Consider the following 18,067-nt stretch of genomic DNA (forward strand, 5'->3'; position numbering starts at 1 on the left):
GTCTAGGAAAGCTCCCTCCGTCAAGGAGGTCGAGGAGACCCTTTCCCCTATAACCGAGGAACCCTCTGTCGAGGAACAAGATGAGCCCATCCCTGAACCCATCTATGACTCTGAAGAAGCTGAAGAAGAGCCGATTCCAGGACGTCCGGAAGTCTGGCTGACTAAAGAGTTGTTAGAAGAGATGAGGCAGTTCGACGACCAAAAGAGGATCGCAGTGTACAAGGAAAGATGTAGCGCCGGGAAGATGGCCAAGTCGGGGAAGCAGTACAGCTCGAGGGAGCTTAAAATGATTGCATGTGATAAGGAATTCCGCGCTTGTATCCAATCGATAGGATTTGAGTGGTTATTACAGCACAGCCAGGAGAGGGTGCCAGTGGATCTAGCAAGGGAGTTTTTCTCCACCTTTCGTTTGAAGAACACCACTGATCTCGACGCGGATTCTATAACGTTCAGGCTTTTTAATGAAGAGTATGAGATGAGCATTCGGGAATGGTCTCTGCGGATGGGGTTGTTTACCCAAGCCGAGGATGAAGAGGGGGCGTGGAATGATAGGATGGTTGGAGTGCCGAAGAACACACCCGGTTTCAAGGTGCAAACGGCATGGGAACTGATCACGCACCCCAAGGCGGGGACGTTTAAGTCCAGCTACTCCAAGGCCTCCCACATTGAAGACCGGATTCTCCGCTTTGCTCAGACGTTTGTCAGTTACAACTTGATGGGTACCGCTAATTCAGCTCTCACAACTACCGACCTCTACTTCACATGGTGCATGGCGAAAGGTGTAAAGGTGCACCTAGGATATTGGCTGGCGCAGGCATGCCACCAAATGACGAGCAACCCTGCGCGTCATATGTACACCTGCCACCTCATCGGCGCTTACCTCCAGCGGAACATAGAAATGAAAATTGCCAAGACCGCTCCGTTGGTAGTCATGTGCGAACCCCCAGAAGTGTTCAGTGTTGATTATTTTTTCAACAAGGGGTTGCTGCAGACTCACGGCACCAAGACTCTCTTCTACTCGTTGGGAGATAAGGTGAAAGCAGAGCCGGAGGAAGCCGAGGAAGCCATGCCAAGTGAAGAGATTGAAGAGCTACGCAAGGAAGTCCAGGACGTGAAGAAGGAAATGCAGTCAATGAGGAGGGAAATGATTAAGGAACTTGGTGGGATCAGGAAGGAGTTGAATGGGAATCGGGAGGAAGTGAAGACCCTGAGGGGCAACATTGCAGATTTGGCGGTGAAGTGCGCCAAACAAAATGAGCGAATGACGGAAGCGGTGGAGCTTTCAATGAAAATGTTGAAGTGGATGCAGCAGACGCTCCCCTTGACCCAGTCGAAGGCAACTCCTGGGTCCAGCAGTGAAGTCAAGCAGCCCATTCAGAGCAGTCCCTCCGTCAGGCAATCGCAGCAATCGCTCAAGCAGTTGATCTCCCCGGCCGTTCCCAAACAAGTTCCAGCCCCATCTAAATCAAAGTCTATAGTGAGGAAACCAGTACTCGAACAACCAGCACAGGAGGAGGAAGAGCTGGAGCAGCCAGCAAAGAAGAAAGTAAGAATGACCCGACCCGGAATCCCACCCCAGTCTGGCTCTCGAGGGAGCCAGCCCCAGAAGTGAATCACCAATCCCATGACCAAGTAAATTTTAATTTTCATTCTTTTAGTTTTTTTATTATTTCTGTTACCTATGTGTGTTTTATAATTGTTTGTGTCTTCTCCCACTTAGCCCACTGCGTGGTCTAAGTGTGAGAAGTTTGTATTTTCTGTTTTATTGTGCTTTTCTCCCACTTAGCCCAATGCTTGGTCTAAGTGTGAGAAGTTTCTATTTTTGTAACCTGTTTTGTTGTTTTGCATTGATCTCTCTGTTCCCCCCTTCACGACGATGGCTTGGGGACAAGCTTGAGTGAAGTGGGAGGGGGAGAGGAGTCAATGCATTATTTTGTCTGCATGTTAAGAGTCTGTAAGTCTAAGTTTTGTCGCATGAGCCAGTGAATATAATACGGCATGATTCCCTTAGTGAAAGTAATTGAAGATAGGAGGCATTTCAACTTAGAAGCTTTTTCCTGTAATAAGCCTAGTTAATCTGAGTGAAGCGAGAACGATGGAGGATGCCTCTACTTACTTAGTTGTGAAGCCCTACTATAATAGTGAGTTATAAGCCTTAAATAACTTCGAGCTAACACATGATTAAGGGCCACCACTGAATGTTTAGGGAGAAGAGTTGTGAAGGAGAAAAAAATGGGAAATTGGGTTATGAAGGTATAAGCTGGACGAAGTCCAGGTAAGGTGTTATAAGTTGGACGAAGTCCAGAAGAGAGGAGGAATGGAGGAATAAGCTGGACGAAGTCCAGAATATATATATATATATATATTTTTATATATATATATATATATATATATATATATTTATATAAAAAGAAAGGAAAAAATATGTATAAAAAAAGGAGGAATAATTTGGACGAAGTCCAGAGGGAAGTTGTCTAGAAGGCAGGGAAGGATAATAGCCGACTCGGGGAAAGGAGGAACTCTCATAACCCGACGCTTCAGTGGTGTAGCATTAACTTAAGAGAGAATCGATCCTAACATCCCTGGTGAGGAATGAGTGATCGAGTGAATCCAACAATCGGGTAAGTAAAAGGCTATCTTGACAAGCTGACAGATTGACTAGGTAAAGGAAGGGAAAGGGCCTATTTGGAGGAGTGCAACCTATTGAATTAACTTTAATCTTGTGGGGACGGATGCCTAAAAGTTGAAGATAGCTCATGTATATGTGTTTATGGGTTTGTATGTTTTTCTTAAACTTTTTAAGTTTTTAATTGTGTCTAGGTCTAGGAGTCGGTCAGGAGATAACCTTGCTTGAAATTCGCCTTATTCTTTTTCTTTTCTTGTCTTTATACTTGAGGACAAGTATGGTTTAAGTGTGAGCAGTTTGATAAGGCTAATTTCATGCATCGGTTATATGGTGAAAAGCGTTATAATTTGCTGGGTCTAACACGTTTCCTAAGCCAGGTGTGTGAAAAATATCGCTAGATCGAGGAAATGCTGAAGGAGATGGTCTAGCAAAGGAATGAAGTGAAGTGAGCAGAATTCAAAAGAAAAGAAGGCGTGACGGAGGGAGTCAGTAGCTGAGGGCAACAAAGTCTATCTATACCTCGCTGGGCCCCACTCCAACGCCTATATATAGAAGAGCATGCAACGCACATCATATCACTTTTTCACTCTCTTTTAGCTCACACACATAACACACACTTGGGAATGGGAGATATGGGGTAGTTCGGGTTACGAAAGGTTCATTTTCTTTAGAAGTTCTCAATTGCAACACCGTCCGCGTGTGGACGAAGATACAATCTCTTTTAATTTCCGTTGTTTTGCACTTTTGCGGTCGAACTTCACTTTTGGGAGTCGACTTGGCTGTTGATGATACTCGTTATTTTTCGCTTATGTTGATTTGCATTTAGTTGTGATATTTTGAGTTGATTTACGTAGATCTCGCTGCTGAGAGTTTATTTTAACAAGTATTATGTCGATCTTTGTTTTATTTTGATGTTGTGGTGCTCGATCTGAGATTTCGGTGATAGATATGTGGTTTATTGACTGATTGAAGGTTGTTGTTCAAATCTGAAGTGATGAAGTGTTTTCTGTTGGTTGGAGTTTGTGTCGGACGCTTGGATCCGGAGTGGATTTAGCGTCTGAGGTTGGATCCGAAGTGAGAAAAGGAAGTTGTTAGATGGATTTGAGTTTTCTGCTTGTTTCCTGTTTTACTTCGTCTAGCATCTGTAGATCCGTTTAGTTTTTCGTTGTTATGCATCAATTTGATTTAGATTTAGTTTGCTCTGCTCTGATTTCGTTCATGTTGATTTTCTTATGAGTTTTTACGCAATTTGGTTGAAGAAGATGATGTCGCTGTTAGTTAGTACTCGAGTTAGTTATTCTGCCAGCTTTTCGTCCGTACTCTGCTTTTTTTTCAGTCATGGTCCCCACAGTCAGTTTATTTCCTAGGTCTAGGTAATTAGAGTAGTTTTCTTAGATCTGGTGATTGAGCAGTTAATTTTCTTGCAACGTTCTTTTGTTATTTCGCCTAGGTCTAGCTATTAGCATAGGAGTTTTAAGATTCCCAAATCAAGTTAAATTTGTTTTCCTCAACCCAAGAAAAAATGCGTGGCAGCAGCCAACACCAAAAACAAGTCCAAATCCTTGAACATGATTATTACGCATCCTTCTTTGTGGGATCGATCCCTACTTCCCTATACTAGGTTTAGTAAAGTGGTTGAGGGTTTTTGAAAGAAGTGCTTTGTGTGTCCGACGACCAGGATTTCCTACGACCAACGAGTTTCTAGACCGCGTGATCTAGTGGATTTGCTGGACCGAGGGAACCTGTTATTTCCTTCTGTGCGCACACTTAGTAGAGAAAAAGATACTTTCAATGTTACTTCATTTAATGTGATTTTCACTTTTACTTCATTAAAGACACAACTAACTTCATTATATAATTTACTACTTCATCAAAAAGAATATGTAGTTTATTTTAATGTGCAAACAACACATTAGTTAAAGATGTTGCTTCATTATAATGTTTTATTACTTCATTTTTAGAGTCATTTACTTTATTATAATGTTTTATTACTTCATTTTAGTAATAAAACCTACTGTATAAACATATCGTTAATATTACTTCATTATCATAACTTATTACTTCTTTATATAAATTCAATACTCCACAACAACTAGATTATAGGTAATAGGAAAACAGATCAGTTGCATTACCTCATCACATAAAATATGTAGTTCATTTGAATATGCAAACAATGCAGCAGTTAATTTTAATTTTAAAATCCTAAACTCATACAAAACAATAAACATATAGTTCATATTTATAGACTATTACCTCATTATATGTTTTATTACTTCATTTTGGTAATAAACCTTACTGTATTTTATACAGATCATTTGTATTACTTCATTATCATAATTTATTACTTCATCTTATCAATTTACTACTTCATTAAAAAGAATATGTAGTTCATTTTAATGTGCAAACAAGTCAGCAGCTGAGTTAAATCCTAAAACCCTAAACCCATGCAACACAGTAAATAGATAGTTCATATTTAATGTCTATTACTTCATTACAATATTTTATTACCTCATTTTACGAATTTACTACTTCATAGGATAATATATTAGGGCTTTAACTTCATTTTATCAAATTACTACTTCATAACAAATACTCCCTCCGTCCCATAAAAGTTGAGACAAAACTTTTGGGCACAGAGATTAAGAATTTATATTAAATAAATAGGAGAGATGAAAAAAGTAGGAAAGATAAGAGAGAGTAAAGTAAATGATGGAATAAAGTAAGAGTGATTAGATGTTTTGTCTTTTGTTAAAAAAGGAAATGACCCAACTTTATTGAGACGGACTAAAAAGGAATACGACTCAACTTTTATGGGACGGTTCCTCAACAATTTTTCTTCCAGTAGCTGCATCGTTGTTGGTAGTTGATTGTTTTTCCTTCGATTTATCTGTCTTCTTACGATGATATTTGAGTTCTGTTTTGACTAAAATCATAAACAAATTTAAGAATTAGATGAAGTAAATTAAGAATAAAAATTGGAAAACTTAATAGGTGTATTACCTTCACCAGAAGTTCTGCTCGAACGCAACTGGCGTCCACTATCGGTCGACGACTTCCTTGTGTCAACCATTTCGAATATGTGGTTAATCGACTAGAATATACTCTAATATGCTGGAAATGTCGTCGATTGTAGTCCGGTGGACGAATATGTCATCGATTTTCAGAAGAGTAAGTTGTGGAGTCGTCGATTTTAGCAGGAGAAACAGCTTTGAATCGTTTATTTGGAGTAGAAGATGAGCGTTGATGTAGAGAAAAAAATCAACGTCGATTTGTAGAAGAAGATCCGTCGATTTGTAGAAGAAATTCGTCGATTTTGGAGAAGAAGATAGAGAGAGAATCAAAAATGAAGAAAACCGCATGAATTGAATGAAGGTTGCTGCGAAATTTTTACCCTAAATGTATTTTGACCAAAATACCCTTGGATTGAAGTAAATTGTTTATCTAATGAAGGAGCGAAATTAATAAAGTATGGTCTAATCTCATCCATTAAAAACTAGATCTAAGGGCTCAATTTTGGTCTCTAGTTTAGTCATTAATAGAGGATTTGTAGATAATAGAACTCTAATTTAATATATTCAAATACTATCTATATATATAGATATATATACCGAGGGCGTTAGAATTTTTGGGGGAAGGATATAATCCTCATATTTTAAAGTTGCTCATATACTACACATAGAATATTAACAAATAAATTTAAGAAAACATGGTCCGACTTTTCATGTATAGAGGAGCGATGGTTAAAGATTGGAAAGTGGGATCAGGTGTTCGCATTATATTTCGATGTTTATATTTTTTTATTTTATATAATATGTTGGGCTTGAGATCTAAGTAACTATAATATATTTGGGCCATATTTTTGTTAATACATTGTGTATGTCCTGGGCTGCAAATTAACAGTTAATTAAATACTAGTACTAGTTTAATGAACAATGCTAACTTAGATTTTTCATGTCCAACTAATTTTTTGAAGATTGTTAGTAGCAGTAGAATTAATTCATTATTGCTTCTACATCTAAGAAATTAAATAATTAGAACATAAGATGATAATAAATGAAATAAGTGGGGTTTTTAACAAAAAAATTGATTTCTACATTTAAAGATACTTAATTGATTTACATTATTCTTGTTTTACGTTACTATTTATCCAAGCTCCTACCCTAACCAGGAAAAGTGGACACTATTTTGTGAATGGACTAAAATAACAAAAATTGACAACATTTGGTGGATGAGCTTATACCTCGTTTTCATATGATATTCTGGAGAGTAGTTGATGGAACTTATGACTCTCCTTTAATTTATACTTCAATTTCAAAATTTCTTCTTCTTTTGCAAGAATGAACTACAAAAATGGTCCCTAGACTATGGGGTTATCTCATAAATGGTCTCTGGACTTTAAAAATATCACCAGCAGTCTCTGGACTAAGGGTTAATATAAAAAACGGTCATTTTGCACTGTTTCGAGACGAAAATGCCCTTTTGAGGGATTTTAGGGGGTTTGGGCAATTTGGTCTTTTTACACTTTTAACATTTTAAATCTGATATTATTTCAGTTACGTACTAAATTTGATATTATTTCAAAATTAGCATTCTTCTTCCCTTTTGTCATCCTTCACTTTGTTTCTTTATTTCAAGTATTAGATTTAATTTTACAATATTAAATTTTAATTTTCAGTTTTTAAATATCAATAAATTTTTTTAATTATAAAAATTATTAAATAACAAAAATTAATAGCATAATCAATATTTGATAGTGTCTAATATTTAATCAATAAGATATGACAACGCCTTAGTTTTAATCAATATTTAATATCTTTAATCATAAATAGATCATATAACACGATTCATTCTGAAATACATATGCATCTAATGTAAGACTAATATAATTTTCTTATATTAATTTGAAAGAAATCAAAATTACTAGAAAATTTCAACAAAAATACTCCTATATAAAATTTTTAGTCAACTTCATATTATTCTATCACAAGCAATTATAATTTTAAATATCAATAAATTTTTTTAATTATAAAAATTATTAAATAACAAAAATTAATAGCATAATCAATATTTGATAGTGTCTAATATTTAATCAATAAGATATGACAACGCCTTAGTTTTAATCAATATTTAATATCTTTAATCATAAATAGATCATATAACACGATTCATTCTGAAATACATATGCATCTAATGTAAGACTAATATAATTTTCTTATATTAATTTGAAAGAAATCAAAATTACTAGAAAATTTCAACAAAAATACTCCTATATAAAATTTTTAGTCAACTTCATATTATTCTATCACAAGCAATTATAACAACCGAACGGAGGCTAAATAGAATAGCTCTTATTTTTCCATCATGATTAATATTATTTTTTTGTACTTCTTTTATTCAGCTAAATATTATATTAAATAAAAAAAATTAATAGTTTTAATCAATATTTATAGTGTCCATGAATTAATAGTTTTAATTAAAAAAATTTATTGATATTTAAAAATTAAAAATTAAAATTTAATTTTATAAATTAAATCTAATATTGAAATAAAGAAACAAAGTGAAGGATGATAAAAGGGAAGAAGAATGATAATTTTGAAATAATATCAGATTTAATATATAACTGAAATAATATCAGACTTAAAATGGTAAAAGTGTAAAAGGACCAAATTGCCCAACAACCCCCCCGCCCAAAACCCCTCAAAAGGGCATTTTCGTCTCAAAACAATGCAAAATGACCGTTTTTGATATTAATCCTTAGTCCAGGGACTGTTGGTGATATTTTTAAAGTCCGCCGAACCATTAATGAGATAACCCCATAGTCCAAGGAACATTTTTGTAATTCACTCATTTTGCAATACAATCAACACAATAAGATTCCATTGTCATTTCCTTTGTGAGGATTGATCGATGAACCCTAGATAGAAGGAAAGGGAATTGAAATGGATTTGGGTTTGTGAGGATTGATTGATGAACCCTAGATAGAAGAAAAGAGAATTGAAATGGATTTGGGCCTATAATATATTTGGGCCATATTTTTATTAATACATTATGTATGTCATGGGCCGCAAATTTACAGTTAATTAAATACTAGTACTAGTTTAATGAACAATGCTAACTTGATTATTAGTAGCAGTAGAATTAATTCATTATTGCTTCTACATCTAAGAAATTAAATAATTACAACATAAGATGATAATAAATGAAACAAGTGGGGTTTTTATGAAAAGAAATTGGTTTCTACCTATAAAGATATTCAATTGATTTACATTATTCTTGCTTTTACTTTACTATTTATCCAAGCCGGAAAAGTGGACACTATTTTGTGGATGGACTAAAATGACAAAAGTTGACAACATTTGGTGAATAAGCTTATAACTTGTTTTCCTCTGATATTCTGGAGAGTAATTGATCGAACTTTTGGCTCTCCTTTAATTTAGACTTCAATTCAAAATTTCTTCTTCTTTTGCAATACAATCAAAACAATAAGATTCCATTGTCATTTCCTTTGTCTTTAGGATATGTTCCAATTTGTTTTTTTAAACAGCAGGCCTTCTTTTTCTTTCTCCATTTTTTCCATGGACATTCTTAATTCAAGAATTTTCTTTTCTTTAGCATTTAGTTGATGCCTCAAGTACAGGAGCCCTACAAATGACATGAATACATTGAGAAATCATGATCTTATGATGTACATCATAGGTGAAATAAATTGTTTAAGTTAGTGACAATTCTTGCATATAAAAATATTCAATTGATTTACATTATTCTTGCTTTTACTTTATTATTTATTCAAGCTTCGGCCCTAATTGGGAAAAGTGGACACTATTTTGTGGATGCACTAAAATGACAAAAGTTGACAACATTTGGTGGACGTTAGAAGTAGTATTGTTATACCCCCTCCATCTGTCATTTATAGTCTCATCTTGATTCGGCACTGATTTTAAGAAATCGTTTGACATTATGAAGAAAAATGGGGAAATGAGTTAGTGGAAAGTGGACCCCACTTTTATATATTGATTTGATAATAGAATGTGATTCCCCTATGTATTCATATCATCTGTTGAATAAAATTGCTTGAGTTTGAGATGGTACAACTCCCTCCCACTCTCTCTCTCCATTCTTTCCACCTTCTCTCCTCCCTCATTAATCGTTACTCCTCAGGAACCTTAACCGCTGCTTCACTCCACCTTCTCTCCTCCTCTAGGCTCATTTCTCAAGTCGTAGTGGACGGCGAATCATTCCCCATCTCGACGCATTTCTCACGGTGTAGATGACGGAGAATCGATTTAGACGACGTCGAATCGGTCGATTCTCTAGAGCTCCGACGGCGGCATTAAAGCTAAAGCCAAAAACCAAAAAAAAATCCTTAAATTTCAGCTTATTCTAAACTTCTAGAACTGGTATTTCACGTACATTATTTTATATCAATTTTGATTTGTATTATAGTTTATGTTCAAGAGGGTTTGTCACTAATTGAGAGTGCTATTTGTGCTCTAAATTCAAGCTTTTGTAATTTTCTATTGCTCTGTAATTTCGTTCTGATCTGTACAATTTTTAAGTTCTGTGGATTCTAATGTTTTGGTTAGTACATGAATAGCTGCTGATTTTAGGCATAGCCTCGTGCTACATCATGTAGGTAGTTCTCTACATCATATTTTAGTACTCCCTCCGTCCCATAAAAATATGAGCAATGGTATGACATGAGAATTAAGATAAAATTGGTAAAGTAAGAGGGATGAGTAGAATGGTATGGTAAAGTAAAAGAGAGGAGGAGAATGATAGTTAAAGTAGTGTTAGTGGATAGTGAAACTTACATTATTAAATTATTATAACTTTCCAAAAATGGAATGCACATATTTTTGTGGGACAGACGAAAATGGAAAGTGTACATATTTTTATGGGACGGAGGAAGTACATTATTCATTCAAATATGTACATTACTGTATACCAAGAAAAATACTATATCCAAATCTTCAGCCGTGGCTGAGTATAGGGCCATGACACAGCTACATGTGAAGCTACATGTGAGGTAGTATGGGCAGTAGCTCTCCTCAATGACTTTGGAGTTAAAGTGGAGATGGTTGTCCCTATGTATTGTGACAATCAATCAGCTATATACATATGCTCAAATCCTATCTTTCACGAGAGAACAAAGCATATTGAAATCGATTGCCACACTGTGAGGGAGAAGTTTTTAGGTGTAATAAAGCCATTACATATTAGAAACAATCTTCATCCGGCATGTATCTTCGCTAAGCCTTTGGGGACAATGACATTTCACTCTATTCTTGGCAAGATGAATTTTGAAAGTTTATACAATCCATCTTGAAGGGGTATGTTAAAAATGGTGAAGGTTTGTAAGAGCTGGAAGCTGTACTGTTGGGAGCATGAATTATAAAGTGACTCTTGTGATGAGTCATGATCCAGTCAGCAGCTGAGTGGATGCCAAGTAAGCTCATTGATGAGATGACCAAGTTAATTAGTTGTTAATTAGTCATAAAATAATTGTGTGATTAGTTAGCTAATTTTCCCCCCCTTTGTATAAATAAAATAGCTTTGAGCTTCACATTGTGTTAACTTTCGGATTTTTTGGAATCAACATTCAATTGATAATTTTCTCTCTTCTCTCTCTTTGGATCGTATGAAAAACCGATTTGAGTATTTCCACATTTTATAAGTAATAAGATATGAAAAATAGTTTTGTCTAATCAAGTGAAAATGTATTGATCCATTTGCCCCAATTTGTATGATTAACATTTGCCTGTAATGTAATTTAGCAAGTTAGAAAGTTGTACAAGTGTTCATATTTAACAATTTGAAAAGCAAAAAGAAAATACTAGCCGAATAAATTTTGGCCAGGTAATTAATTACCTCTATTCTTCAAATTGTATTAATTACTAGTACTATATATGATTGACAATGACAATAAGGACTTCATTATGTGTATGCCGGATCAATTTCTCTTTAATTTCTCTTTCTATTTTTCTCTATCACAAATCAATATATTTTGGTAATTGACAGTATAATACTATAATCTAGAAGAACAAATCATTGGTATTATACTATTATTGCTTAGGGAAAGGCAGAGCAAAATAAGTGACAAAATCCTGGGTGGCGCCGCAGGTGGAACTAGAATGTTCACATTCTACAAATAATTAAATGCAGATCGAAATAAATTGATTGGGATAGCGACATTGTTCATTATATTCTATTTTAATTTTAATATTGTTGTAATTAATGGTATTTGATTTTGACGTTCATATATTACTTACAGGTACGTTTAGCCAAAAATTAGCTTGCCAAAAAATTCGAAAAATACAGCCTTCACGTTTTCCCTTTTTCGGGATTACAAAACGTGGTTCTTTATTCAACATTAAGTAATTTAACTATTTTCAATTGAAGAAAAGTAATATGTAAAATTTGATATTATACTCATATTAAATTTTTAAATATAAAAGTTGTGATACTAATGTGTGTGAAACTTAAAAAGGATAGACCCCATTACTGTAGTGGCAGATAATTATTTGGTTCTGGAATTTTCTCTACAAAGGTGTGAAACCTTTGACACAAAATTATTCCATTTAATTGCCGATCTGTTTTTTTTTTTTTTTTTTTTCATACATAGTTGCATATTTTGGAAACCTAACCAATAATAAAAATAATCTTTACATGTGAAATAATAATATTAATATTTACTTGTGAAATATGGTCGATTCTTGTAAATATTATTGTCGTTGCAAATATGGTCTTTTCTTGTAAACATTATTGCAATATGGTCGTCTATATATTCTTGTAAATATTATTGCATTATTGTGTTAGTATAATTTTAATTCAATACAAAATGATGTTTATAAAAAAGGTAAAAAATCAATATAGTGGCGATTCCCATTACAAATAATGGGTAAAGAGAATCTGAGGCAACACCAACCTTCTTTCTCACACAAAAATCTAAGACTTTTTTCATAATCCCACTTTTCCTATTTATCCATTTAGTAGTATTTAAACACGCCTCAGCCACATTGTAGGAGCAAGAACAAACTCTCTTTTTTATGTGAGGATGAAGAAATTGGGGATGAATTGTTTGATTTTTGTGATAGCTTTGGCGGCTGTCGGAATTCCGGCATGCTTTGGCCAGAATATTAGTAGAGCAAGCTTCCCAAAGGGCTTTGTTTTTGGGACTGCATCATCTGCTTTTCAGGTCTCTCTCTCCCTCTCAAAATCATTTTATTTTTATTATATCATCATCCATAATATTCCGTCCATCTCTCACTATATTTTTCAATTTTCTATTTTAGTCCGTCTTATATTAATAGTCCATTTCATTTTTATCATTTTTGGTCATTTTTCATTATGGGTCAATTTTCTATTTTTGTTCGTCTCATATTAATCTATTTTACTTTTATTCATAATCCATTAATTTTTTCAACTCACTTTGTACTATATTTTTTAAAATCTGTGTTAAATTAAAGTGGGACACATATTGATTAATAGAGGTATTATTATTATTATTATTATTATTATTATTATTAATAGTTGTATTTGTGATCTCGTGAACTTGGTTTGTTTTGATTTAAAAGATAATTCTTGGATTTTGTAAAATGTAAACCTATCCACCAATCTAGAAAAGGACGATTCATCTGCATCACACATTCTTTTCATTGGAGAATGAGTTTGTGTATTTATTTTTTTTTTTAAATCAGAATTGATCAATTTTCATATTTCATGCACGACTCAATATATCCTTTACTTACTTTTGTTATTATGCCTTTTTTCTTGGCAATACTCCATCCGTCCCAAAAAAGATATCACACTTGGAAAATGATACGGAATTTTAGGAGATGTTATTTTATGTGTTAAGTGGTGAGAGAAAATATAATTTTATAATTGTTGTGAGAAGAAACTTTTTCCAAAAGAAGAAATGTGACATCTTTTATGGACAAACTAAAAAGGAAAGTGTGACATCATTTGTGGGACGGAGAGAATAGTTTTTATTAGGCTAATTTGGTGCTCAATATTTCTACTCATATTAAGTGTTTGATAATTACTACCTCCGTCCACGAAAATTTGTCCGGTTTGACCGGACACGAGTTTTAAGAAATGTAATGGAAAGTGGGTTGAAAAAGTTAGTGGATTGTAGGTCCTACTTTTATATATTAGTTTTATAATAAAATGTGAGTAGCATTGAATTAGTGGAATATGAGGTCCATTACTAAAAATAGTAAAAATGAAATGGGACAAATTTTTAGGGACAGTAATAAAGATCGAGTTAGGAATAAACTATGAATGATGCAAATTTCAATAGAAAAATAGATCACACTTATTGTATGTTTAAATATTCCAATCAAATTAAATCTTTCTAGCTACGTCCCTTGGCTTTTACTACATTACTTACAAGTTCATTTGTCACAAGTAAAAGTTTCTTTCACGATAAGAGTTGATTAATATTTTTTGCTTTATTTTATATTTTATCCAAATTAGTATGTGTTAGTATGATAACAAACTTTGAAACCACGTACAAATTGAAAACCTTGATTTGGATCTTTGAGGTATGCCAAGGTACTGATAAATTATGATCTGAAAATATAACATTTAGGTTATTAATAGGACACCTTTTTTATAAAAAGAGGGCACCATTTATTTATTTATTCATTTATTATTATTATTATTATTATTATTATTATTATTATTATTATTATTATTATTATTATTATTATTATTTTCAGTTTCAGTACGAAGGAGCTGTTAAGGAGGATGGAAGGGGTCAGACAATCTGGGACAAGTTTTCCCATGAATTCGGTAAAAAAATCATTCAATTAAAATAAACAATCTTGAAATTATGCTAGTATCTCTCATATTACCATATCATGAAGTAATATATTTTTGGAATAGCTGTTACATTTTTTTTTTAATTATGAATTGCGTTTGTTTATCTCAGGCAAAGTTATAGATTTTAGCAATGCTGACGTAGCAGATGATCAATACCATCGCTATGATGTAAGTTTTATCTTATCAAACTAAGATTTTTCCTCTTATATGCATCCATAAATTTGAAATTATCATTTCTATTTTCTCTTTCCTGAAAAATTGACATAACATTTCCTCATTTCTACATATGTTCACTCGAATTATATGTAAACAACAATGGTTGCATGCACAGTAGTACGTATAGTTTTCACTGTGTTTAGAATATATAACTAATATTGATCACAATATTTAAATAAATATGTCCATGTATATAATTTTTTTATACATTACAGGAAGATATACATAGAATGAAGGATCTAGGAATGGATGCCTACAGATTTTCCATTGCATGGTCCAGAATCTATCCAAGTAAATAAGCTTTTCACTAACAAAAAAAAAAAAAAAATGAATCAAGAAAAAGAAATGTATAGATTGTGTTAATTAATCTGTATTCATTTGTGATCAGATGGGTCAGGAGAAATCAACCAAGCTGGAATAGATCATTACCACAATTTCATCGATGCCTTATTAGCACAAGGTAATACTCCCTCCGATTCTTATTAAACGTCTCATATTTCCTTATTAATTTGGACGGTCTCCAATAAATATCTCATTTCAGTTTTACTATTTTTTATAGTACCACATTTCACTAACTCATTCTCTTCACATTTTATTATAAAACTAACACTCCCCATGTCCCATAAAAATAAGGACGTTTTCCATTTTGGGATGTCTCCTAAAAATATCTCCTATTTTTGGTAACTTCATTCTCTCTAATAAGGTGGATCTCATTCTCCACTAACAATACTATAATTACTTTTTCTTTCTATCTCTCTCTTACTTTATCGATTATGCATTAATTCTCATGCCGTCCCAAATTTCCATATTTTTTATGGAACGGAGAGAGTATATAAAACTAGTACTCACATTACACTAATTTTTTCTAGCCACTTTTACTAACAAAATCAAATATTTTTTTAAAACCCGCACCAGTCAAATATGGAACATTGGGGAGTAACTAACACCTATTGAGTGATACAACATCATATTTAGGTGAGTTATACTTTTTTTTTTATGTAATAAACATTTAGGAATCCAACCATATGTGACACTCTTCCATTGGGATCTCCCTCAGCAGCTTCAAGACAAATACAAAGGTTTCCTCAACCCTCAAATAATGTAATCAAACTGACATCTCTTTTTCCCATATGCACACAACTTGTGATTGTGAAGTGTGACTTTTTATGTTTTGTTTTTGGCATCATAGAAAGGATTACACTGCATATGCTGAAACATGCTTCAAGGAATATGGAGACAAGGTGAAGAATTGGATCACCTTGAATGAGCCTCACACCTTCGCGGTTCAAGGCTACGACGTGGGGTTGTTGGCGCCCGGGCAGTGCTCCATCCTTCTCCACGCATTCTGTAGGGTTGGGAACTCTGCAACCGAGCCCTACATTGTCGGACATAACCTCCTCCTCGCGCATGCGTCTGCAGTCGATGCCTACAAGAAAAAATATCAGGTATCCAGGGATGGATCTAATGTAGCTCTACAAGCCCACATAAAAAAAAAAAAAAGAAATCATATATGCTATTTTGATTATTAATTTCTAATTTTTTTGAAATATCCTTACATATGCCCTTCTTAAATCCTTAAATAATTTTTATATATATTTTTGCCCCACCCATATAGAATTCCTGGCTCCGTCCTTGCATGTAACTAAACTAGTGCATTAGAGCTAAAGGGTTGTTTCTCTCAACAAAATCATGTTGTATATGTGTGATTATTTGCAGCCAAAACAAAAAGGAAGAATCGGGATATCATTGGACACGTTCTGGTTTGAGCCAGCTTCTAGCTCTCAAGATGACATCCAAGCCACACGAAACGCAATAGACTTCAGCCTGGGATGGTTAGGATAATCAACTGTTTTTTTTTCCTTGTAGGATTACTAGTTTTGTTTAATGATGAAATAATGTAGGTTCTTGGAGCCTCTGATCAAAGGGGACTATCCAAGTTCGATGAGAAGCAGAGTCCGCGAGAGGCTGCCAAGATTCAGCAAGGAGCAGTCCACGATGCTGAGGGGCGCGTACGACTTCATAGGCATAAACCATTACACAACATGGTATGCAAAGAAAAACACCACTAACATCATTGGTGTCTTGCTCAATGACTCCCTTGCAGACTCCGGTGCCATCACATTCCGTATGTTGCTTTCATAATCCATCATCATCATCATCATCATTGAGCCTCATTTTCATTTTCACCTCTTGGTCTATTTTGCAGCCATTGCGTTGGGAAAGCCTATGTATGAAAGGGTAAGTATGCAGAATCACCAAACAATGGAATGGAAAGAAAAATACGAACACTTATGAATGATGATTTGCAGGCGAATTCTGTGTGGCTGTACATTGTTCCCGACGGGATAAGAAGCTTGATGAATCACATCAGGAAGGAGTATGGGAACCCCACAGTGATCATCACAGAAAATGGTGGGTGCAAAACTCTTTTAATTCCTTGTCGACTGCACATTAGTTTGATATTGTCCGCTTTGGGTCAAGCCCGCATAGATTTTTTTAGGTCACTCCCGAAAGGCCTCAAACTAATTGGGGCTGGACAACACTTATATATTGCTTCCAACTTCCCTCATTTGTCCAATGTGGCATGAGTTTGTACCCGACATAGTTGTTCTCTCATTTTCACATGTTCTAATTGCAGGAATGGACGATGGAAACAACCCGTTTACGTCTGTCAAGGAAGCTCTGAAGGATGTGAAGAGGATCAAGTATCACCAAGGCTACTTGACAAGCCTAAATGAGGCTATAAAGTAAGCATCTTTGAACTCTCTCACTTGTTTTTAGCTTAGCATATTTAGAAATGTAAGTGTTTCTTGTTGAGCAGAGATGGATGCAATGTGAAAGGCTACTTTGTTTGGTCGATGCTGGATAATTGGGAATGGGGAGCAGGATACACTTCAAGATTTGGGCTCTACTATGTTGATTACAAACACAACAATCAGAGATATCCCAAGGATTCTGTTGCATGGTTCAACAATTTCCTCAAAACTTAGTGAAAATCTAAAACTAGTTCTATGTGTTTACCACATTACACATTTATTAATAATTGTATTGTGTGATTTTTAAGTGAATTTCAAATATTTATAGTTTGTATTACCTCTGTCCTCGGTTTAAAAGTCTCAGTTTACAATTTCGGGATGTCCGTGATGTAAAAATTCCTTCTTTTTTTTTTCCGTTTTAGGTCAGTGGATCCACACGTCAACTAACTCATTACACTCACATTCTTTTATAAAACAAACAAATAAAAGTGGAGCCTGATTCCACTAACTCATTTTGTTGTTTCTTCACAAACTCATTAAAGTTCTTGAAACCCGGAGCGGATCACCTACTCCAAAATACCAATCTATTTCCTACTCCACACTCACAACAAAATAAAATATTCTATCATCACTTATTAGAATTGCT

At 34.2% G+C, this 18,067-nt stretch overlaps 1 protein-coding gene across 1 annotated transcript; it reads left to right on the plus strand.

Annotated features, from left to right (window-relative positions):
- Positions 1 to 12,570: 12,570 nt before the first annotated feature.
- Positions 12,571 to 17,758, plus strand: LOC125211287 (beta-glucosidase 6). The gene is made up of 13 exons (XM_048111017.1): positions 12,571 to 12,821; positions 14,353 to 14,419; positions 14,559 to 14,617; positions 14,881 to 14,956; positions 15,054 to 15,125; positions 15,679 to 15,766; positions 15,855 to 16,110; positions 16,382 to 16,497; positions 16,567 to 16,790; positions 16,872 to 16,903; positions 16,975 to 17,077; positions 17,304 to 17,412; positions 17,487 to 17,758. Exons 1-13 carry the CDS (start codon positions 12,681 to 12,683, stop codon positions 17,653 to 17,655), a joined length of 1,512 nt encoding a protein of 503 aa, XP_047966974.1. The 5' UTR covers positions 12,571 to 12,680; the 3' UTR covers positions 17,656 to 17,758.
- Positions 17,759 to 18,067: the final 309 nt, after the last annotated feature.

Source organism: Salvia hispanica, chromosome 3 (assembly GCF_023119035.1).
Source record: "Salvia hispanica cultivar TCC Black 2014 chromosome 3, UniMelb_Shisp_WGS_1.0, whole genome shotgun sequence".
Taxonomy (NCBI): Eukaryota; Viridiplantae; Streptophyta; class Magnoliopsida; order Lamiales; family Lamiaceae; genus Salvia; species Salvia hispanica.

What these genes read in the sequence shown, in the direction of transcription:
- LOC125211287 (XM_048111017.1), top strand. Translation starts at nt 12,681, where the DNA reads ATGAAGAAATTGGGGATGAATTGTTTGATTTTTGTGATAGCTTTGGCG. An exon ending in CTGCATCATCTGCTTTTCAG is followed by an intron (nt 12,822 to 14,352) that starts GTCTCTCTCTCC and finishes TTTCAGTTTCAG; the next exon opens with TACGAAGGAGCTGTTAAGGA. An exon ending in ATGGTCCAGAATCTATCCAA is followed by an intron (nt 14,957 to 15,053) that starts GTAAATAAGCTT and finishes ATTTGTGATCAG; the next exon opens with ATGGGTCAGGAGAAATCAAC.